Source organism: Chlamydotis macqueenii, chromosome 1 (assembly GCF_036417535.1).
Source record: "Chlamydotis macqueenii isolate bChlMac1 chromosome 1, bChlMac1.mat, whole genome shotgun sequence".
NCBI classification, from domain to species: domain Eukaryota; kingdom Metazoa; phylum Chordata; class Aves; order Otidiformes; family Otididae; genus Chlamydotis; species Chlamydotis macqueenii.
This window is the reverse complement of record NC_141556.1, coordinates 200,966,145-200,987,303: the sequence shown is the minus strand read 5'-3', so window position 1 is coordinate 200,987,303 and position 21,159 is coordinate 200,966,145. Positions and strand designations below refer to the sequence as shown.

Genomic DNA, 21,159 nt, shown 5'->3' with positions numbered 1-21,159 from the left:
ACTGAACTTTGAGTGGTGAATTCTAGAAGGAAGTTGCTGGGTAAATACCTGAAACTATAAAGTGTTAAACCACAGCTCTAGCCAAGTAAATGTTTACTTTTTTTTTTTTTTGGCTTATTCAAGCCTCTCAGTTCAAAACTAAGAAACTGGGACCTGAAGAGCAGAGGGGTTTGTTCCTTCTTCCATAATTCTGAATACAAAACTTATGTGAAAAAACCCCATCTGTTTTAAAAAGCTTTCAGTACATGGTAACTAGAAGCAATTGATTCGGATAACTAAATACAGATCTGACATTTTAGAACAATGTTGAAAATTACTGGAGCGGGGCAAACCAAAGGGATTATATTAGCTCAGTGTTAGGTTTTAGCAAGCTAATTGTGGATGACTATGAAGGAATATTAATTGAAAAAGATATATCGAGAGAGGTATGAAACTCCCAATATCTTCTTTTTTTTTGCCTGCCAGTACTGGTTTACATCTTCTGATTTTAAGATTACAATCTAGTCTACTGAGTTTGAAGGGCAAGAGTTGGATATATTCTGAAGTTTGCCATGACAGTGAGTCCCTGTGATGCAGCCATATTGTAACTGTGTGTTCATTTGCAGTTCATGCAGCTTGTCCCAGCAGGTTTATATCCGGTGGCCTATATAAAGGCTTGTTTTGTGAGAAGTTGATGTGGAATCGGGATGTATATTGTTCCATTAACTGTGTTCTCTAATTTACTGCTTAAAATTTAGAAAAGTTCTGTCCTGTTAACTCAGCTGTTGAAATTACTCATGTGTAATAGTACACACTGGCACTTCTGGGATCAGTAGCAGTGTGTCTTTCACACACAGGTTATGAAAGAAATAAGTTTTGTGTCTCTGGGATTTTATATGCTAGCTACTGAATGCATCGAACCCAAGCAAACAGGCAGAACTTAAACAACTTTCAGAGCTTGCACTTGTTTGAATTGAAGAGTTGAAAACAGTTTTGGCTTCCTGGTTGGTGGGCAGTAGCCTGTAGAGTGGTGATAAGAAGACATTTGGCTATAGAAACCCTATCTTGTAGAAGGGATTAAAGGAACTCAGTTTGTCCAAGAGTTCAAAGTGACCTAATACTGGCTGGAAAAAAAACCCCAAACTTCTGCACCATCAAGGGAATTTCTAAAACAGTTTGTGAATTTTGCAGGCAAAAAAAAGGAAAAGCTGGAAGTTAATAATGGTGGCATTTGGACCTGAAAGGGAGTAGAGGAAAGGGGTGGGTCGTAGGGAAGCCCTGACTAATGGTCAGCAAACACTGTAAGGGAGCTCTTAATACAAGAGCTGGCCTCACTTCCTAAAGGGAAAATAAACCCCATACTGTTCAAGCATGAAGTCTGAGTTGAGGAAGTCTCTAAGCTGAACTATTTATTAGTGGAGAGGCGCTGTGCTGGAAGGGGAGCTATTATAATGATCTTAGCCGTTAAAAAAGACGCAACCAACTTCTGGTGTGACCTGTACTCTGATCTCTTAAGTGGTAAGGATATATTTGTATCTTTATTGTATAGAGATACTTGTTACTAGTAAGCATGATTTTAAATGCTAGACATGTATTTTAAGCGTACGTGTTTTTTAAAACTGTATGCCAATAAGTAAATGTAATGTTCTCCCGCTGCAGCAGCACACGCCTGGCTCCCCCAAGCTGAATGCTGATTTTCATAACTAGCAAGTGAAGACTGCAGGGATTCCAAATTTGAAATTAACTTTGTATAAGTTAAGGTGGTAATTTTAGGTATTTAGAATTTGTTGGGAACTTCAAGTGTTACTATAACTTCTCCTGCAGAAATTTAGTGAAAGTTGGAGATCTGTGATTTTTATGTTGTGATCTGTTTTGCATCTAAGGGTAGGGTTGAACAGTTTCTAAATAAGTACTTTACCATGTTTATTGATAAAACATGGTATTTGCTAATTTTGGCAAAGACTAAACTGTTACATGTCCCTAAATAAAACTTGTACTTTAAGTGATATGCTTTTAAATACAGTCCTGTGCTTAACGCATTTTGTAATTGCTATTTTTAATTCCCTGTATACTAAAAGATACTCAAAGCAAATTAAATTAAATACATAAAAGGTGAGGTATTGGTATTTATTAAATTGATTTAATGAATAAATTTAAAACTTAAGACCTCTTAAAAAGTACACGGGTCTTTATTTTTTGTTTCTAGAAAGAAGGTAGAGTTTGTTTTGCTGCTGTTGATTTCACTGTCAGACTTTAAATTTCTCTGTTACTTCCCCAAACTCTTAATCGTAAAACAAAACAGAAATTAAAATTTCCATTTAATAACTTCTGAAACTTGTAATGAAATGTGAGTTCAAAATTAGTTTCACTTTGCATTATTTATTTAACAGTGGGCTTCTGAAATAGTTTTAAGTTATGATCTTCAAACTCTTTGTGACTGGCAAGAGGAAATGTAGAACCTGGAACTGGAAAATCCTCAGGTTGAAAACATTTTTAGGTCACTTAAAATAAAATAAAAAATATATATATAAAATAGCTATTATATTTAAGTATACTATGCATTTAATTATTGTAGCTATCATTAAAATGATATAATCTGAGTAGCTTAATTTCTTCTCCAGCTTTTTCTCTGTGTTGTCTTTGCCACTGCAGGTTAAATGGATAAATAAAAATAACTTTTCAAAGCATAGCCCTTAGACAGTGTGTTGTATCTGGGTGCCGAGAAATCTGTTGCTTCTGGTGTATTGCTGCTTGGGCAATCTGTCTCCAGGGGGTTGAAGCGTGGGTGGTGAAAAAGAATAATCTGCTGGCAAAAAATGGAGTATGCAAGATTGCCTGGGGTTGGCTGAGCAGGTAGCTCACAAGTACTGACTCAGGCAGCAACTTGCTGTTGGAAGATTTTCTTCTTTGTTTTACATGGCAATCTGCAGAGTCTTCAGGGACAAGAATAATTGCCTCCAACCTCAGCAGCACATAGTAAAAGTAAAAAGCTCTTCCTGAGACATGGTCACAAGGAGGAGTCAAAAAGGTATGGGAAAAAACTGTAATACAGGAAATGAAAGTGAAAAAGGGAAAAAAAAAAAGAAACATAGAAAATACATACAAATAGAGAAAGGAAATTGGGCAGTTTGTTGTTTTTTGCTTTGGTTTTGGTGTTTTTTGGGTTTTTTGTTTTGTTTTGTTTTTTTTTTTTTTGCTAAGCTGCAGTCTCAAATGAGGGAAGAGAAATTCCTAAGACTGTTTATATGACTAAAACTGAGAACATCTAAACAGTTGATCGATTTCAGGTGTGAAGTGTCAGGTCTGAAGTATTCAACAAAAATGTTTGTCAATTATTTTAATGCCAAGCAAACCAGATTCACTTATTCTTTGCAGCAGAAAGCTGTGCATTTCCAGTAGGTCCTATCTAATGGTTTCTTAGAGTCATCTCATCCTGTTATGGCCATCTGGGAGTGATCGCTGTCTGAACACTCAAGCAACCAGTTTGAACTGCCCTCTGAGACTTCCTACTTAGAGCAATAAGGAAACAACCTGAAGAATCTTTTTGTCTTAATATTTTGTTTTCCCTGGTGGTGGTTAGCCTCAGGGTTATTCAACAGGATTGCTAGGAACCCCCTTTAGATACTGAGGCAGCTGGCTATAGCAGCTTTTATGGCAGCATGCTTAGGCAAGCATCTCTGACTTCAGAACCTTCAGGCAACCAAAAATAGGGTATATAGAAAGGGGCGTAAAATTGTCTGGCTCCTGTTCATGCAAAGAGGCATTTGATTTCCCTCTTGCTTTCTTTGTCTCCTTTTAAGAGCTAACTAGGGAGAGAGAAATGATACAGAATCTCAGAGGTAACAGGACAGGAAAGTGATAAAGGATTCTGTTGCCCTTGAGTTCTGAAAATCATCTGCCCTTCCCTTAATAATGTAAAAATGTTTGTGTAATCTTGTCTTTAGTGTTACAGAAGACAAAATGGTTGCATCTTGAGAGGGTCTTCTCTGTGTTTGCTAAGCAGTGATGTAGGAAGGTATCTGTAAGGTTACATGAATCCAGTAATTTTACTTGAAATAGCTGCAGAGACAGTTTTTTCTTTAGATTTGCCCTCCTTGGTGATGGATCTTTATCTCTTCCATTTAAAATTAAGGAGAGAAAGCAAGCTGTTGCAGAAATTTTATATAGCATGTTCATCTGGTACTGAAGATGAAAATATCTATTCACCTATTTTGCTTTCCTTCCTAATGGCACGTTTCTGTTACACATTTTAGTAAAATAATCTGTCAATTTCTGACCTGTTTATATTAATATCTTTTCTGAGCAGATCCTTTCTTGTGAAAGGAAAGTTATCACTACAAATGACGTAGCAGACATTCACTGTATATAAGGTGACTTTATACTAATAAAGACAAAAAAGAGGAGTAAAGAATCCTGGTTTTGTAATGACTGAGAATTGTTACATGAATTAAGTCCTCAACAGACCTTGAAAAGTGTACCTACCAGCAAGGACACTGTAGATTGCAATAAATACTACAGAATATCAGAACTGAAGGCCTCTTAGATAAGCCTTTCTCAAAGGATTTAAATAATTTTGAGTGTCCTTTGTGTGTTAGTTCATTTCTGACATGACTTTCAATAATACAGTTCATGTCTTCTCAGTGCAGCAGCTGGAGTACAGATGTGAAGGTGTGTCACGCTTCGTGCAGAGGCAGATCAGTTCTCTGGTTTAGGACTGGTTTTGTTAGTCTATTAGCATCTAAAGGTTATTTTCAGATAGGATTTTTTTTTTTTGGTCTCTAGTTCTCCTGCTTCTCTTCTGTTGTACATTATTATTATTATTTTTATTATTATTATTATTATTAACCGCCAAACCAAAACAACAGTCAAACAAATCAAGCAAACCCCTCCTGCCTGCCCCCCAAACTACCAGCTTTTTAAAATTAGGTTAGAAATTGAATCTGACAAATCTTTGGGCGTGTGATGGTGTTTAATGCCAGTAAAGATTTCTTTCCATTAGAAAGATTCTTATTCTTAGTAACTGCAGAATTGCTCTTTGCATGCATAAAATGAATTCTTTAAAGTAATTCTTGTAATTATGTAAATAATTTGTATATGAGTATAAAACTTGGAAATGGGTGGGGAGAGGCAGCTTGATTCTCTGCATAATTCATAGTGGAGGATGAGGGTGGTGTGGCTTGGAACAGTCACTTTTCTTGACAACAGAATTGACGTGTTTGCTAACAAATATTTAGCATGTTCTGGGTGGTTTAGCTTTGTTTTTCTAAGGCCTATGTTCTGTGTTACCATAGACCTACACTTACGGTATAGTCTAAGTTGATTTCCTCAGTTTGTGCAACATTTGTCTGATTGAACAAGGATTTCCTTCACCTAGACAGAAATGAACAATAATTAATAGTGTCAGACAGCTAGATGTTGGATCTGAGAATTTATTTTCTGAAGTAAAGTGTCTTATGCTCCTTGATTGTCCTAGAGACGTTGATTTTAATTGCAAGACTGTTTACCTTTTATTCTGCGCACACAGTACAGAGCTGTGATTCTAGTTAATGAGTAAGTAGAATTTAAGTTTAATTTGATGGTACTGTACTAAATATAATGACTGATGTATATCAATGAAGATATAACTTGCTAATATTTTTTAAAATGTTGAGCTTTATCAAGATATGGCTCAGATCATGTAAAATAGAAGATATTGAATGTAAAGATTGGAGCATGTAATTAGCTACTATGGAAAAAATCTGTTAGGTGCACAGAAAGATAATGTAGTGTTAGTGTCAGAGTTCTTATGTCCATTTAGACCTTTTCTGCACTGCTATTCAAAACAGAAGGAAAGATCTTTACCTGTGGAGAACGTCCTGTTTCCTTACTTAAATTGATAATGAGAAATACATAGCGTTTATAGTAAGTTACCCTGGTGCACATGCTGCAGATATTGAACAGAATGAAGACCTATGTTCCTTCCTGTGGTTCTAGGATTATTTAAACGTTTCATCCATGTAAGTGGGAGTTTGTCTGCTTTGTATTTTTTAAGTTGATGAGCATGATTTGGAAGTTGTGGAAAAGAACTGATCTGTTGTGATGTGTTTTGGGTGGTTTCTTAGTATATAGCACTCAAAAACTCAGGATATGGAGCAGGTGAGATACAGGTAAGGACTCTGATCTGAGGAAGGTTGAAAAGAAAGGTTTTGAGGGAAGAAGTGGGGGAAATGGAAGGTCAGGGAGCACAGAGCGGGGGGGGACACACAAAGAACCAACCTTATGATTAATATGGTTTTAATGTGATCAGCTTGCTTACTTTGAGACTTTTCTTCTGTGGCTCTTAGCTCTAAGATGACTACTGTTTGAAATTTAGTTGGTAAAGCAAGGAACATGCTGACTGTTCTCAAGTGATACTTAAGCTAGGAAAAAGTTGGAAGCTGCTGCTGCCTAAAATAGTGATCCGTGTTAACAACTCCATGTGAATATTAACTCTGCTTTGCGTGGTATGCTTCAGTCGTCTTGAAGAATTGATAATGCTGTCCTTGTGCTCAAAACTGGAGGCGCTTTTAAAATTGCTCCTTCCATAGTCCATTCATCTATCTCATATTCAGAAATGTTTGGAAAAGCTGGTGAATGTTGTTTCAGTGTGTTTCTGCAGCTAACTGCAGAACTGGTTCTGTAATGCAGTGAGAAAACTTTTATCCTTCTGTTTCTTACTCTACGCTCAAATAGTGTATAAAAACAAAGGCTATAAAATGTGTACCTTAGGTAGAGATTTTATAAGTTCATAGTATTACATGGGTTTTTTTTTTATGGGAGGTAAATGGAAATAAACAAAGGTGTAGTAATGGGTGCTGTGGTGTTTTTCCAGTTTCCACTGTTCCCAGAACTGAGTTGAGCAAATATAACAAATCAGAAATAGAGGGGAGGAGTAGCACATGCTGGTACTGTAATTTAAACATAGTCTGTGAAGCATTACTGTGCAGTGTTTTTACATCTGTATTGTCTTTACCTGCTTTCATTCCTTTACAAAATTAACTGTCAGAAAAGTGAAAAAATGTTCTCCAGTATGAAGGTTTATGTATATCTCAGTATGTATAGGGTAGTCTTTACATTGTTGTGTCCTGTTTTTTAAATAAACTGGCTAAAAAGGAAGTAGAGATTTGCTGCATGTGACATGTTTCTCAGTGGAGCTGAATATTAGAAAACATATGCAACCTGAGACACAAAGTGCTTGGTAGTACCTGTATTAATTGAGCTGTATTGTGGAAACTAACATGGCAGTGACACCATTTTAATCAACACTGTAGTAACAGGGAGCTTCCTGTATACAAGGAAAAACTTGCAGTAGTTGCCACATGCAGACAAAGTAGAACTTTATTTACTACTATATTTTTTGTACAGATAACATTCCTGCCTATTTTGTGACCCTGCTACAGTGTGTCTGTAACTCTTTGACCTGGAATTGTTTGTGTGTGTGTTTAGAGAGGATAAAATATACATATCTTAAACCAAATTTTTTTGAAAGCCACTTTGTGATACCTTCTATCTTATAAAAGAAAGTTCCTTCAAAGATTAGAATGTGATAAATAATTCTGCGTAAGTAATTATTCTAGTGACTATTGCCCTATTTTTATAATCTTCTGAATTTGTATCTATTCATTCTCACCTTTTTGACACGATGAAGTAGTTACAAAATCTAGTATTTGAGGGAAAATATAAACTCTTTGAACATCAAAGAGTTAAAAACACTAATTCAGTGGAGTACATTTTTATTAATTGGAGTCAAGGGTTTTATTAGTAAGTTTCTAGGCATAGCAATTAGTTGCTTAGAGCAGGGAGAAAATAATACTGTTTTGTTCATCCAGTTTGAACTACAATGAGGTCTTAATTTATGACCAGAGCTCTTGGATGTTGTGGTCATGCAAATACATAAACAAAGTTTGGGATTCATCTCTTCTCATGTCAATGTGTTTGACCTAGTTAACTTTGGTTCCCTTCTTGAACGAGAAAATAGGCTTGATTCACCTTCAGTAGGTTCATTAAATTGATCAAATGAATTACATCCTAACAGTACTTGTTTAGGTTCCTTTCTTTTGGTAGAGAGCAGAATGACAAGGTCAGATGTCAGTGTTCACAAAGATGCTAGTGTTGAGGTGACCAAATCTGAAGTATTTATCCCTTTTAGTATGTCTAAGATAATACAGTCCCAGCCTTTAAACTTGAATATGCTTTAAAATAAGAGAAACTGTGAACTGGGAGCAGTTGCTGCACAATTATTATTTAATCCTGACAAAAAGATGGAAAATTTACAGCCTGATTGATAGTTCAGTACAAATACACATTGATCCACCAAGATGCATACAAAACCACAGTGAAAGACAAGGGGACAAAGCAGAGGTAAGAGTTGGAGTACCTGGTTTTGAACTCAGATGGCCAGTAGAATTTATACTGCAGCTTTAAATGTTGTGGTTTTGCTGAAGTAAATGAAAATGGACATTTTATGTAATAAAAAAAAAAAAAAGTAACTTTAAGGGTTATTAATGTAAGGAAAGAATGGTATCAAGTTAATAATGCACTGGATTCTAATTGATAACAATAGTATTTGAATATGAGTTTTAATTGATACTAGTTGTAAATGAATCAATAACAAGCTTTACTGCTCAGTCAGTGCTCAGTGTGTAATGGTAGTTTTATTTTTGTCCACATGTAGTACTTGAAGCAGTGTTGCTTAATGGCATCAAGATAACGTTGATGCTTGTTATAAATAGTCTGCATTTGTTATTCATTAGCAAAACATGCTAATCACATACTCAAAAGGTGACGTAATCATTCATTACACTTTCGTATTTTCATTGAATTAAGTACTTCTGTGAATGACAGTGCTGAATGTACTTCCCAGTTTTTTCAAAACCGATAAATCTAAGCTCCCCAAGTTTTGTAATTAGGTTCTGCAGAGGGCTGTTGGGTTAGTGGACAGTCCAGCCGTCCATCCTCATCTTTTCACATGAAGTTGAAAAGCAGCTGCACATCACTTTCATATTACTGCCTTAGTGTGACTTGTTACTTAAATTACCACGGACAGATTGTTCAGTTATCAGTGGTGAGGGGAGTAGTCCATCAAATAATCTAAGAATGTGTTCTGCGCACAGAAAGTTTGGGAACACTAGCCAGTTCATTTCAGCTCCCTAGGCATTGAATATGAACTCATCATGCTAAGTTAGTGGACTATGCTTGAGATTGTAGACATAACTGGCTTGGTTTGAAAGACTCTGAAGTCACATTTAAAAATGACAAGTAACTAATCAACGAGAAAAGGAGGAGAATGTTTAGTTCAAGGGCGCAACATCTAGTTACGGTACAGCAGTCTAGATTACAATGTTCATTTTGAGTCTTATTTCGCTGTTGCTGTAGCTCTGATCGCTACAGATGTGTGTTGGGAAAGTGGTGGTGGCCAGAATAAGGGTTTTAGAATCTGACATGCCATGATGCTTGGAAAGAATCCAAACAGTTCCTGCTTAGTTTTGAATGTGTCTGTTGTTGGCAAGCTTAACTTTTTGTTGTTAAACTTTCTGTGCTAGCAGGTCATTGTTGTGAATGCTTGACTGTCCTAACTCTCGCTTTGTTTTGTCTTAGTCACATTGATCAAACAACAACATGGCAAGATCCTAGGAAGGCCATGCTTTCCCAGATGAATGTTACAGCTCCCACCAGTCCTTCTGTGCAGCAGAACATAATGAACTCGGCATCAGGTAAGCAAAATTTGTGTTTATGAAAAAGATCATACAAATGAAGATACCAGTATCTATCTTAATTGGAGGAGAGGGAGTCCAAATCTCAAAAATGCTTCTAGTTACTCTGATTTTAAACTTTAAATTTGTTGATGCCTGATACATCAAGCAAGAAGCTGATACTTGAGGTAAGAAAATTTGTATGATATTTATGATGTCAACAGGAAGTGTCCTGTAGTTCTTTGGTTTGTGTTTTTATTTTTTCAAATGGATGATGCAAAAATTTAAAGCAGAATTTTTGTCTAGTTTCTTCTGACTGAAAATGCTGTTAAATTGTTGAAGACCAGAACTTCCATTAAACTGGTGTCAATGTACGTTGTAGCTGTTGTGCTTGTGCAGTGTTCTTCTTGCCTCTCCTTGCTCACTTACTAGGCTTGATATACTCCCATTCGTTTACATTTCCTTTTTTTTTTTTTTTTTTCTTCCCCAAATGAGTAACGTAAACACCTGGAAAATCTTGTTTGGAAGCAGAGACATTTGGTTTTCCTCTTATTTTCTTATCACTTCCAAAATCCTGTATCATTATGATTATTCCTCTAGCTGAGGAAGTCTGGTATGTATTTTCCTGGAATATAGAACTGTTTTTCAGATAGTTGGGGGCTGGGGATGGGTGCCACTAGAGAGCAGTGAAGTGTGCTTTTTCTTGCTGTAGAATCTGCTGTATGTTTTCAGAGCTCACTTGTCCTGGTGGTGCACAGAGCAAGCAGATAAACTTGGTGCCATGCTAGTTTGACTGCTGTGCTCTTCCCTGTGCTTTGTCGCCTTCTGTCTGTGGTTGAGGTTCATGTTTTATTTTTTTACAGTCTGATTGTATTTTGTGTGTCTGCTGTTCCTATATTTCACAAAGGTTATTCTCTGGTCCTGCTTTTTGTTGTCCTTTTAGACAGCTTTGTATCGTGCTACAATTTATGTGCTGCAGATAGTACTAAAAGATTAACAGGCGTGGCCAAACTGTGCTGTTCATGACTGAGTATTAGAGGGGAAGCTAATCAAACTGTTTGCTGGTTAGGCCAGGAGTTTGGATTATCCTGAAACAAGCTGGAGTCCTATTCAAGTTCGGGAAGTCACGGTCCAGATCAGTTAAAGTCTCAGGCTCTGATGTGAAAATATAGTATCTGTGATGATTTTTCTCTAAATACATCCCAGGAAACCTGCAGCAATAGAGATTACATGTTTTTTCAGAGGCACTTCTGAAGAACAAGCAATACAAGAAAGGGGACAATTCCCTTGGTGTAGCTTGCCTATTGGCTTATCTTATTTGTGCTAAAACTAGATGCTTGCTGTTTGAATATTGACATAAATTCTATATTTTAAGATAACTCCTCAAACCTTCCATTGTACCAAGAATTAACAGGAAAAAATATTGATAGTGAAGCACAATTCATTTTATGTAGTTGAAAAGAAATGGAAGAGTCCTTAGCAAAAAAATAAACTGGTTAGTTGTAAGAGGTAAAAGTCAAAAACAGAATCTAGCAATCAGTACATGAGAATTATTTTTAAAGAAAATCAGGAATTTACGTGTAATTGACTGAGGTAGGTGTGTGAGCAAGTGACTGCATGTTGTTGCTCATACAGTAGAGTTGAGACATTTAAGTGGGTTGTCGTGTAACTTGAGAAAGCACTTGCTGAATACAAGTTCATTGAACGTTTATTTTAAATTCACAGATGATACTGTATTGAACATGAACTGAAAATCTTGTAAAGCTTTTTTGCCCCAGTGCTCTGAATTTGATAAAGTGCATGAAGCAGTCAGAACTTCTGTGTATATTGTGTTACGCGTTTATGTGGCGTTGCTTTTTTTTTAAGCTTAAATCAGTTGAGGTAATATGACTTGGAACTGGCTTTTTGGATGCACCTGCTTACTCCTAACTTACTTGCATTTAACAAAAGTCTGATTTGAATTAAAAGATACTGAACCTCCTTTTATTAGATATGAGTCTGCTTCTCATGCCTAATTTGGCAAATCTAATGTACTAACTTTTAAATTAAGACTGTATGTTTATTTTTACTGAAGTCTCTTGTATCTGGTTCTGTTAGTTTTTACTACTGAGTTCATAGTAACTTATGCTTCTTTGGTGGCCTTGTAAAGAATGAGAGAAGTGGAAAAATCAAGTAACTATGTACCACTTCAGCACAGTAGAACTTAATTCTGAGTGCTAACGTCATAGATATAAGATTACTTAATGTTCTAATTTGGATATTCATCCACAAGAACTGGGAAATAAAGTTGAGACCTTTAAGACAGAAGTTTCCTCTTAGGAAATATTTCTGGCAATGAAACATGCCCTTCTGCTTTGAGAGTCTTTCATGAAAGATATTGGGGAAAAACCAAGTGTAAGTATTGTGGCAGCTGGAGGTCACTGACTTGTAAAAAAAAAAAATGTCCAAAATGCCACAAGGGAGAATGTTTTCCTTTCTGTACACTTCGTCCTTGTATAGCGCTCAGTAATTGTAGCCCTTAATCAGAAGTTACTGCCCAAGTTTTGGTGTATTTAATTACAGAGCGCCATAGGAGCTTGCAAGTAAAGTTGCTGCAGTAAAACACGAGAGAAGATTTTTAGGAGCTGTCTTGAAAGCCCTTAGAAGCTTTAGCCATTTAGCCAGAATTAGACTTCTAGCTGTTAGCTAGAATTAAGAACAGGAAAACAAACTGAAGAGGGAGAGAGAAAACAGAGCTCGGAAAGCTGCTGTCTGCATATTGAAGATAAACCTGTTGTCTTTTCTGCGCATAAATAGGGTAAGTGGGGCTCAGGGAAAGTGGGAAGAAAGCAGAACTAGAAGGTGTGCTAAGGTTTGAAGGCAAGTCAAAAGCGTATTTGAAGTGAAAACAGGGAAAATGTAGTTTAGCATGAGGTTGAGATTTTTAGGTTGCTTTTCTTGAGAAATCCCACATTTTGAGGTAGCTAAGACTGAATGAGAATCCAGGTATCTTGCTGCAAGCTATGTTTCTTTAAGGAAGTTAATAAGCATCTGAACCAGCTTAATCTGTGCCTGACATGATTTTGTGAATGAGATATTTTTTGAGTGTTACCATACATTTGTTACAGGAGGGTGGCATCAGTATGTGAAGAGTGAGGGGTTTTTTTTTTTTCTCCTGCTTGTTTTGATTCTTTGGAGTTGTTTTTTTTTTTTTTTTTTTTTTTTTTTTTCCTCAGTCTTGCTGAACTGCGCTTGCTATGTGTAATCAGCTAAGATGGTTTGGCTGTATATATGCAGAGAAAAACAGTGGCTCTTTTAAATGGCATTTTGTTGATTAGTCTGTGAAATGGAATTGCATCTTCACATCAATAATGGAAAGAAACCAAGCCTGTTACTTCTAAAATATGCAACTGTATATAAAAATCAGTCTTGACTGTTCTGACTTTGGTGTGTGCATGTTTCTAACTGTTTTTCCCTAAAGGTGTTACAGGAAAAGCTATGTTTAATGTGATAAAAAAAAAAAAAAAGTAATGATAGTACATTGTTCTTCTGAGAAGCCTACATTTCTTACTAAGGTAAAGTTAAAAATTTGAAAGTAAATAATTCCTGTTTCTTTTACAGTTGGTATAACAGAGATGGGATAATAATTGTATTTATGTACTTCCATTCTTCAGATACTTCTTGAATTATGCTTGACACCACTGCTTACCTTAGCCTGTTCTGCTTGTGCACAGACTTTAGATAATTAGTGCTGGAGCAGATTACCTGTCTTTGTCCTCTTTCATCTTCGCTCTTAAATTGCAGTTTTGAATTGGGCTTCTCCGTGAAAGTTTGTAGACCTAGAGTAATTCTGTTGCCTCTTAGGGGTAAGGCTCTAGTGCCATGTGAAAGGTTGGTAGGAAAATGAAGACTCAAATTCCTAACTCTTAAGGGTTGGTCTGTTTTTTGTTCGGTTTTTTTTTGGTTTGTTTTGTTTTTTCCCCTTGATGGGGCAGGAGGGTGGGGAGGAATACACTAGTAACTAAAACAAGTTCTAACTCTTCTGTTATTCTTGCTCACTTCAATTCCAGATTTCTCTTCTATGTAACCAGTCATACTGCAAAATCTACTTTATATACAATCAACACTACATAGCACTTGTGAAACTCAAGTTTCTAAGTATCTGCATGGCAGTAGTGTTTGGTTTATTTTTTTCTTCATCTGCAAATAATGTCCCTTTTTTAATAGTGTCTTTTGTGAATTTTACTGATTGAACAGGGTAAAGGTGAACTTTAGATAAATTCTGTAGACAATGATATAATTTTAAAAAGCTTTGGAATCACAGTGAAAAGTTTACTCTTTCACGGAGAAAGATTAGGAAGGTTCTTGGAGATCAGCATTTGTATTAAGTGAAGATTATTACTGCTGTTGAACATAAATGTTCCAGTTCCTAGGTTGTCCATGCATATTCTTTTAATATCTAATTTGTGTTAACCTTGTGATAAAATAAAGCTATATTTACATTTATTTTACAATTAAATAAATGACACTGTAGAGGATTACAAGATTTACTTTGTTTCATGGCATAGTTTGAATCTGTACTAATTTTTTTTTTCTTTTGTCACTCTTTCTGTTGCTTTCTGTCTGCCAGCAGTGAGTTCTGCTTTGTGTTCAAGACTCTGCATTTCATGGCAACAATGGTATAGTGAGAAAGTAAAAACTCACAAAAATGGAGACGTGCACCCAGACTTTTAAAATTAAATGTGTTTATGTTAATGTACAGCATTATGTAAATATTTACTTAGAAAGGTATGCCTTATCAGTGGTTCTGTAAGGATGGCTTACATTTGGAAACTGGAATAAATTTTTGATAACCTTCTCTTAAAAAGTACCACAGTAAGTGATGAGTTCCCTAGAAGGGTTGTCTCTCCCTGTGCAAATAATTTCATAGAATTGTGAACTTATGGTTGTGATTGTATTCAATTGACTTAGAAGGCACCAAACAGAACTAGTAGGACACCGTGCCACAGGGATATTGTTGGTGCTAAATGTTTACGAAGGTCCAAGGGGAGACTGGAAAAGTACTTGAAAGAGAGATCCTTTGGCACCTAGTAAGTAGACAAGAATCTGGCTCAAGAAATCACTTGAGGTACTTGAAGATCAAGTGACTGTTCGTAGCAACTATACTTTTTGGGTCTGTATGTGTATTCAGTGCTTTACGGAGTGTGACAGTCACTAAACGGACTGCTTTCAGCAGTAAGATCTGTCCATCACTCCAAACTAGGTGCCTGTGCAAAATGGACTTTTGGTTAGACCCAGTGTGACTGGTTTTGTACAACACAGGCTACAGTAACTACAGAAATTTTAGTGAGAAGGTCTGAAGCACAGTAATACGGAGCTTATATAACTTAAGTCATTTAATGCTGGGAATTGTGTTCCTGTTGAGCCTTTTGTGGGAAGAAGGACGTTTAATTGCACAGAAATTTTCCTAGATGCTCTGAGTGAATGCGTCTGCTCTTTTTCACCATGGTTTTCCATTTTTCCTCCATTACTTGCATCTAATACGAAGTTTGTCAGAGAGCCAGTTACAAAATCAGACTTGACAGTCTTCTGGTTTCACAACTGCTCACAAAACCAAATAAGAATTACAGAAAGTAGTATTAATCAATTTTTGAACTAACATTTCAACATGTAGGGATGACAGCAGAAACACAAGAGCAGTTTACTGGCCAAGGAAGAAAGCAACGTCTTGATTAATGCGAAAAGTTTTTAGAGAGAAAAGTTCTGTTTCTGCAGCCATTGATGGCACTTCAGCCAGGTGAGCAGATAGACCCTTCCTATCCTGTCCACAGCTCTGCGTCTTATTTGGAAAGAGAACGTTGCCCAGGTTTGTCTCCAGTAAGCTAGTACTCATCAGATCACTGAATCTAATAAGCAGTATTCTTCCACCAGGTAGGTGGACTGATCAGTTCCTGGCATCCTGCTTCAAAGGCATTTTGTTCTTATTTACTACAAAGGAACATGCTGGACCAGTATGCGCTTCACTTGGTGTTCAGCAGGACTGACACCCCAAGGCTAGTGGGTTTTGGGGCTTTGCAGTTCAAAAGATAATTTCTTGCTGAGTTTCAGCTCTGAGGGATCCGTGGCTTAGAAGCACTCTGAGGAGGATGTAGTGAAGGTCTGCCCACATGGCTAGGGTGCTGGCTTGGCAGTCAAGGAACATTTTTGGTTCTTCTACACTTGGATGATGTGGGACATGTCACTGTGTTCCTGTGCCCCAGTTTTATAAAATAGCTTCTCAATGCTTAGCTGGCTGGTCTTCAGGTATGATAACAAAGTACAGGGTTCTTGGCACTTGAGCTTTTAATTCTGTATCAAAGTCCTGTTGTACCGTGAATACGTTAGAATTTATGAATGTTTTGCAGTGTTGTCACTCTTTCTTGCCTGTTCTGTTCACTAGGCTCTGATAAAAGCGGAGGTACTCTTGTTACCTGTATGCAGCATTTAAAGCTTGTTAGTGTTAAGGATGGGAAGGAAATGTCCAATGGTTAGATCACTGTTTTTCCTCACTTGAAAACCTGTAGCTCTAATGGTGGAGTAATGAGGTTGCTACAGAGGCACGGTTTTCTGGGCCAAAATGAGAGAGTTTAAATTAGAAATACAGTTTGCAGGGGATCTTCAAAGATCACAGCAAGAAATTCTTGTCCTGGTTATGCCTTGGGATATTACTGGAATGCAATTGAATGATTATTTTACTCTTTTTGACATTTTTTAAGAACATCTTTTGAGATTAAGCAAACAAATTTATCCTACCCTCCAACCCAGCTTTGGCCAATGAATTCTTCAAGAGGAGCATGACTTTAGGACAAAATGACAGGCAAAGAGCTAATGTAGTTTGAACATGGATATAGTAGGTACTTAAGGTATTTATCAGATACACATGCATTTCTGTGTGTGTATCTGAATCTCATGTATGAAATGATGATGTTTGCGTGTACTTAATGTGTCTTACCTTATGCAGAACGGTCTGTTAGTCCAAGTCTAACAGCCAGATGGCTTTTTCTAATGTATTACTACATTACGCTGAGGAAGAGTGGAAGAAGAGGTTGAAATATGACAGCTTCCTGCAGCAGGTCTTGTTCTAATTTCTTTTACATTCTTAACGTTTGTGGTGGATCTTTTGCCATATCATCTTAAGGTTATACTTCAATCTAAAGAAAAATAGGCAAGCTCTTCCTGTGTCTAATTTAGATATTTTTTTAAAGTCCATATCTACTTGACTATAAGAATTCAAAACTATGGATTTGTAAAGCACCTGCAAGATGAGATAAGATGAATGTAACTTTAAAAATAATTTTCAGTGTAAGCAAAATACAGGTGAACATACATGATTATATGGAGGAGATGGGAATTAGTGGTTTATGAAATGTAGAGCAATGAAGGGTGATTTTCTGGAAAGCCACTGTTTGGAACACAAGGGAAACACCCCTCAAGATTCTATGCTCAGACATCAGCTCTAGACTACAGAACACCATCACCTACCTTCCTTTTGCCCTTTCCTGAATGTAGGTTTCCTTGCTTGTGCCTCCCTGCTTGTAGGGGCCTAGCACTGCTGTTCGTAGCGCTGTGTCTCTATGTCTGCTCTTACTGTTTTCTTTTTTTGTTGTCGTTGCTTTTTTGCCTCCTGTGCTTGAAGTCTGTGTTTTTGCTTGCTTAAGCCTTGAATGCTTTCACAGAAAATTATGCTATGAGGTAAAGGGAACATGGGTTTTTTCACTTTTTAAATTGTTTGTGAAAGATAGAGGAATATTTCAGGATCTTGTAGGTGTTACCTTGTTGCTGCTGCTTGGCCTTAATCACTAGATGCACTTACCCATGAAAGGTGGAATACCTCTAAGCTTATTCTTTTTCCTGGTGCTCATGCTGGTTTCATTTTGGCAGGCTTGACTTATTGCTGGTTTTGTACTGTATGCTGTAGCAAAAGGAGGTGTCAAAAGCATATGAAAGAATGCAAGCAAGTTATAAGTAAAGGCCAAAATCCTAAATCTAAAGGATAGAAGTGCTTTCTGTTCTTTGATTTCCCACCCACCACTTCTTTGCCCCTATGCCAGAAATGTTAGACATAAGCTTGAAACTCTTCTGTTTCATGTACTGTTATATATGTAAAATGTTGGAACTTCTTTTAGATCAATTTCAGCTGGAGCAAACAAGAGCCCACCATCAACTCCTTCCTTCTATATTGCAGGCCCACTCCCCGATGGATGGGAACAAGCTATGACCCAGGATGGAGAAATTTACTACATAAACCATAAGAACAAGACTACATCTTGGCTAGACCCAAGGCTTGACCCACGCTTTGGTAAAAGTTCATCTCGCTTCAGAATTCTTGATTCACTTCAGTTTACTCAGCTTTAATTTTGCAGGCATATTTTGAAAACTTTTAATAGTACAATTAAAATACATTTTTATTTTAATTATTGAGACCTTATTTAAGTCATTATTTGAGAAAAAAACAACGTAAAAAGTATTAGCATATATCCTGTAGAAGTGTATGTCACAAAAGTTTCTAATGCTAGGGGTTGGGATATTGCCATGTGATCCATACAGTTCCCAAAATTGATGGCACTCAGAAAACTAAAGACAGTTTCAGCCAAGCTCACTCTTCCCTTTAAAACTGCAAAACTTTACCACAGAAGAATCTTTTAATTTCCAAACAAAAATTTACTTTCCTTTGTGCTATCCTAAAGAGGACATTGTCAAATAATAATTTATGCTGTTTAAATACACCTGAAACATATTCCAGCTTGTCACAGTGATGATCGTGATAAAACTTTGTTTTAAATGATATGGAGAGAAACGATTAGTTTTATTCTTTCCATTTTAATAATATTTTTGTGGAGTAAAGACTATGTAATATTAGAAATAGAAATAGTAACTTAAATCACGAGGCAAAGATGTAAAAATTTAACAAAATAGAACTGATACCTCATGTTTTGTAATGTTTTTGATCTGAAAAGCAGAACTGCAGACATTCCAATAAAATACTGACACTGATGACTATGAATAGCAGTAGTATATAATATTAAGAGACTCCAAACTAGTTTCTTAGATTGTCCAAGTGATTGTTCTGATGTATTTAAGGCGGTAATACAAGTTGAATTTTTGTAAAAAGCCATGACCTGTGAGTGTAAGCTTTATGAGCTGTATTAATTTGCCCTTGACTTGTTTTCCCAATATTGTACTATTTTCAGCTCCTTTGGATTTCAGTTATTTTTCCAGAGCCATGGAAAAAACAGTAGGGGTAAAAAAAAAAAAAAAAAAAAAAAAGATCGCTGTGGTTTTCAGGCTTTAGTTTTGGACTCAGTGCAACTAAATGAAAACAGTGTGCAGATCACTGAGTAGGTCAGGCTGAGGGGATACAAAGCCTTTGAAGCTTTACAGGGGTTGACCTAACAACAACTGTGGGCCCCTTTTGGGAGAGGCATTAACTCCATGAATGCCATATAAACACAGAGCTGCAAAACTCAACAGTCACTGTTCTGTTTTGTTTTTCTGAAACGGCTGTTAGGAATTTCAGCGTTTTTGTTTTGTAGGCTTGAGTGCTTACTTTAAACATCCGTTTGCTCTTATGGAGAACACCAGGTTGTCACACTTTGTTTATAAACTGCTCACCAGTTTGTAGACAGGTTGAACCACTGTGCAACTTGAGCCCAAAAGTGGGGTGTGTATTGAAGGCTGTCAGCTTTGGCAAATGTCCATGCTGGCTTTAACACCAGCCAGAGCTGCAGACCTGTTTGCCGTGTTGCAAAAGGAGTGTGTGGGTAATTCGCAACTTCACAATTACTTAACATGTGAATAAGGCTGAAAAGGAAGCAGGCATTTTGAAAATCAGTGTTGCTTTTTGCAGTTAAAAGAGGCAGGTCAATTATATTTACTTAAGTAATCTTACAGGCTGTGTATTTTTCTTTTTCTTGTTTTTGTTTTTGTTTTGTTTTGGTTTTTTTTAATATTACTTTATAGTTTCCAGTGATGAGCTGGAATTAAAAAGGAGTGTGGAAAAGACTGTAATTGACAGAGCTTGTGAGTGAGATGGATCTTTTTCTCAGAACTATTTTGTACTCCTGTAAGCAGCAGGAACTAACTGTAAGGGTAAAAGCTACCTGCCTTGTGGATACTGAAGTTCCATCAAATGTTAATGCTGTATAGTTAAACTGAAAGAAGATAGAAATGTCCAAAAGACTGCACAAGGGTTTCTTGCTGCATAGCTTCCCTTTTTGGGCCCACTGCATATGTGTATCCCAGACAGGCTTGAGTACATGCCAAGACTCTTTATTTTGTGGTCGGACTTTTAATCTGTTCCAGACCTTTTCAGTCAAAGAGCTCAAGTGTAACTGAAAGGGGCAGGAAAGGAAAAAAAAAAGAGCATATGGGCTCTTCTGATCTAGAGTGATGGCAAATAGAGACAAGCTGCTAGCTGCTGTTGAGCTTGAAGGAGTTTTCCTTGAAATCTTAAGTTGTACACATTGTATTGTGGTTTACGTTTGTGTCATTTGAGCCAAGAAAATACAAAATAGGATTCCTGTTGCTTTCTCACTTCTGACCTCCTTAAGACTCTCCAGTAAAGAAGAAAAAATCTGTTTGACAGAGCTAACTTACTGAGCCTTGCATTTATTTATCATTTGAAGATCCTCAACAAATATGTGCTGTGGCCCTAAATTAAATAGAATGTGAATGACTCAGAAGTTTACCTTTCTGTCCTTGATGTAGGTTGAAAATCCTATTGGGTTTTTCCCCCCCTGAGGATCAACATACTCTTTTCTATCACTGTGTTTTAATATGAAGTCTTGGTTTTCACTGTTTTTTTGTCTAGTAACACTTTCAGGAGCAATCCTAGCTGAATTCATCTTTGTATTGTTGAAGCTTTTGATTATTACAGTGATACTAATGTTGATTGAAAATGAAGGAGAAATTAAGTTCTTCCTTGATCCTGCCACTTTAACCAATCTGAAGAACCATTGAAAACAATAAAGCTGTTGAATGGTATGTGCAAACATACTCTTCTGTTCCCATATTCAGAAACAGCAGGTTTGAAGAGTCCTTGCCCTTATTGCTTCTGAATTCCCAGCTTCCAGGGAGATAGCCCTTATGTCTCTGTATGTTCCTCATCAGATGGAAGCTTTGCATTCATCTTTATTTTCTCTAGTAGGTGTGCATATACCTCTGGGTGTGGGGGGTTTTTTGGGGTTTTTTTGGGGGTTTTTTTTTTTGTTTTTTTTTTTTTTCTTAAGTAGTGCTGGTAATTTTCCATTAGTGTGGCTAGAAAAGAGAGGAAGAAGGATCTGTTTGAAGAAATTCTTTCAGGCGGACACACCTACTGACTTACTTGGTAAGGGGAATTTGGGTATTGCATTCATGCTTTTAAACAGAAATAAAAGGATGCAGTTAATATGGATTCTTTCTTGGAACAGGCGTTTAAGATTAATGCATCGGATAAAAGTCTGTCAGAATACCC

The 21,159-nt window shown here is 36.7% G+C and overlaps 1 protein-coding gene across 4 annotated transcripts in view; it reads left to right on the top strand.

The window, feature by feature from the left end:
* The window catches only part of YAP1 (Yes1 associated transcriptional regulator), a 91,004-nt gene that overhangs the window by 37,421 nt on the left and 32,424 nt on the right, over positions 1–21,159 (top strand). For all 4 annotated transcript variants that reach the window (XM_086739599.1, XM_086739597.1, XM_086739598.1 and 1 more), the window contains exons 3-4: positions 9,595–9,710; positions 17,893–18,006. In XM_086739599.1, coding sequence (XP_086595725.1) covers positions 9,595–9,710; positions 17,893–18,006 — 230 coding nt within the window. The remainder of the gene's footprint in view (positions 1–9,594; positions 9,711–17,892; positions 18,007–21,159) is intronic.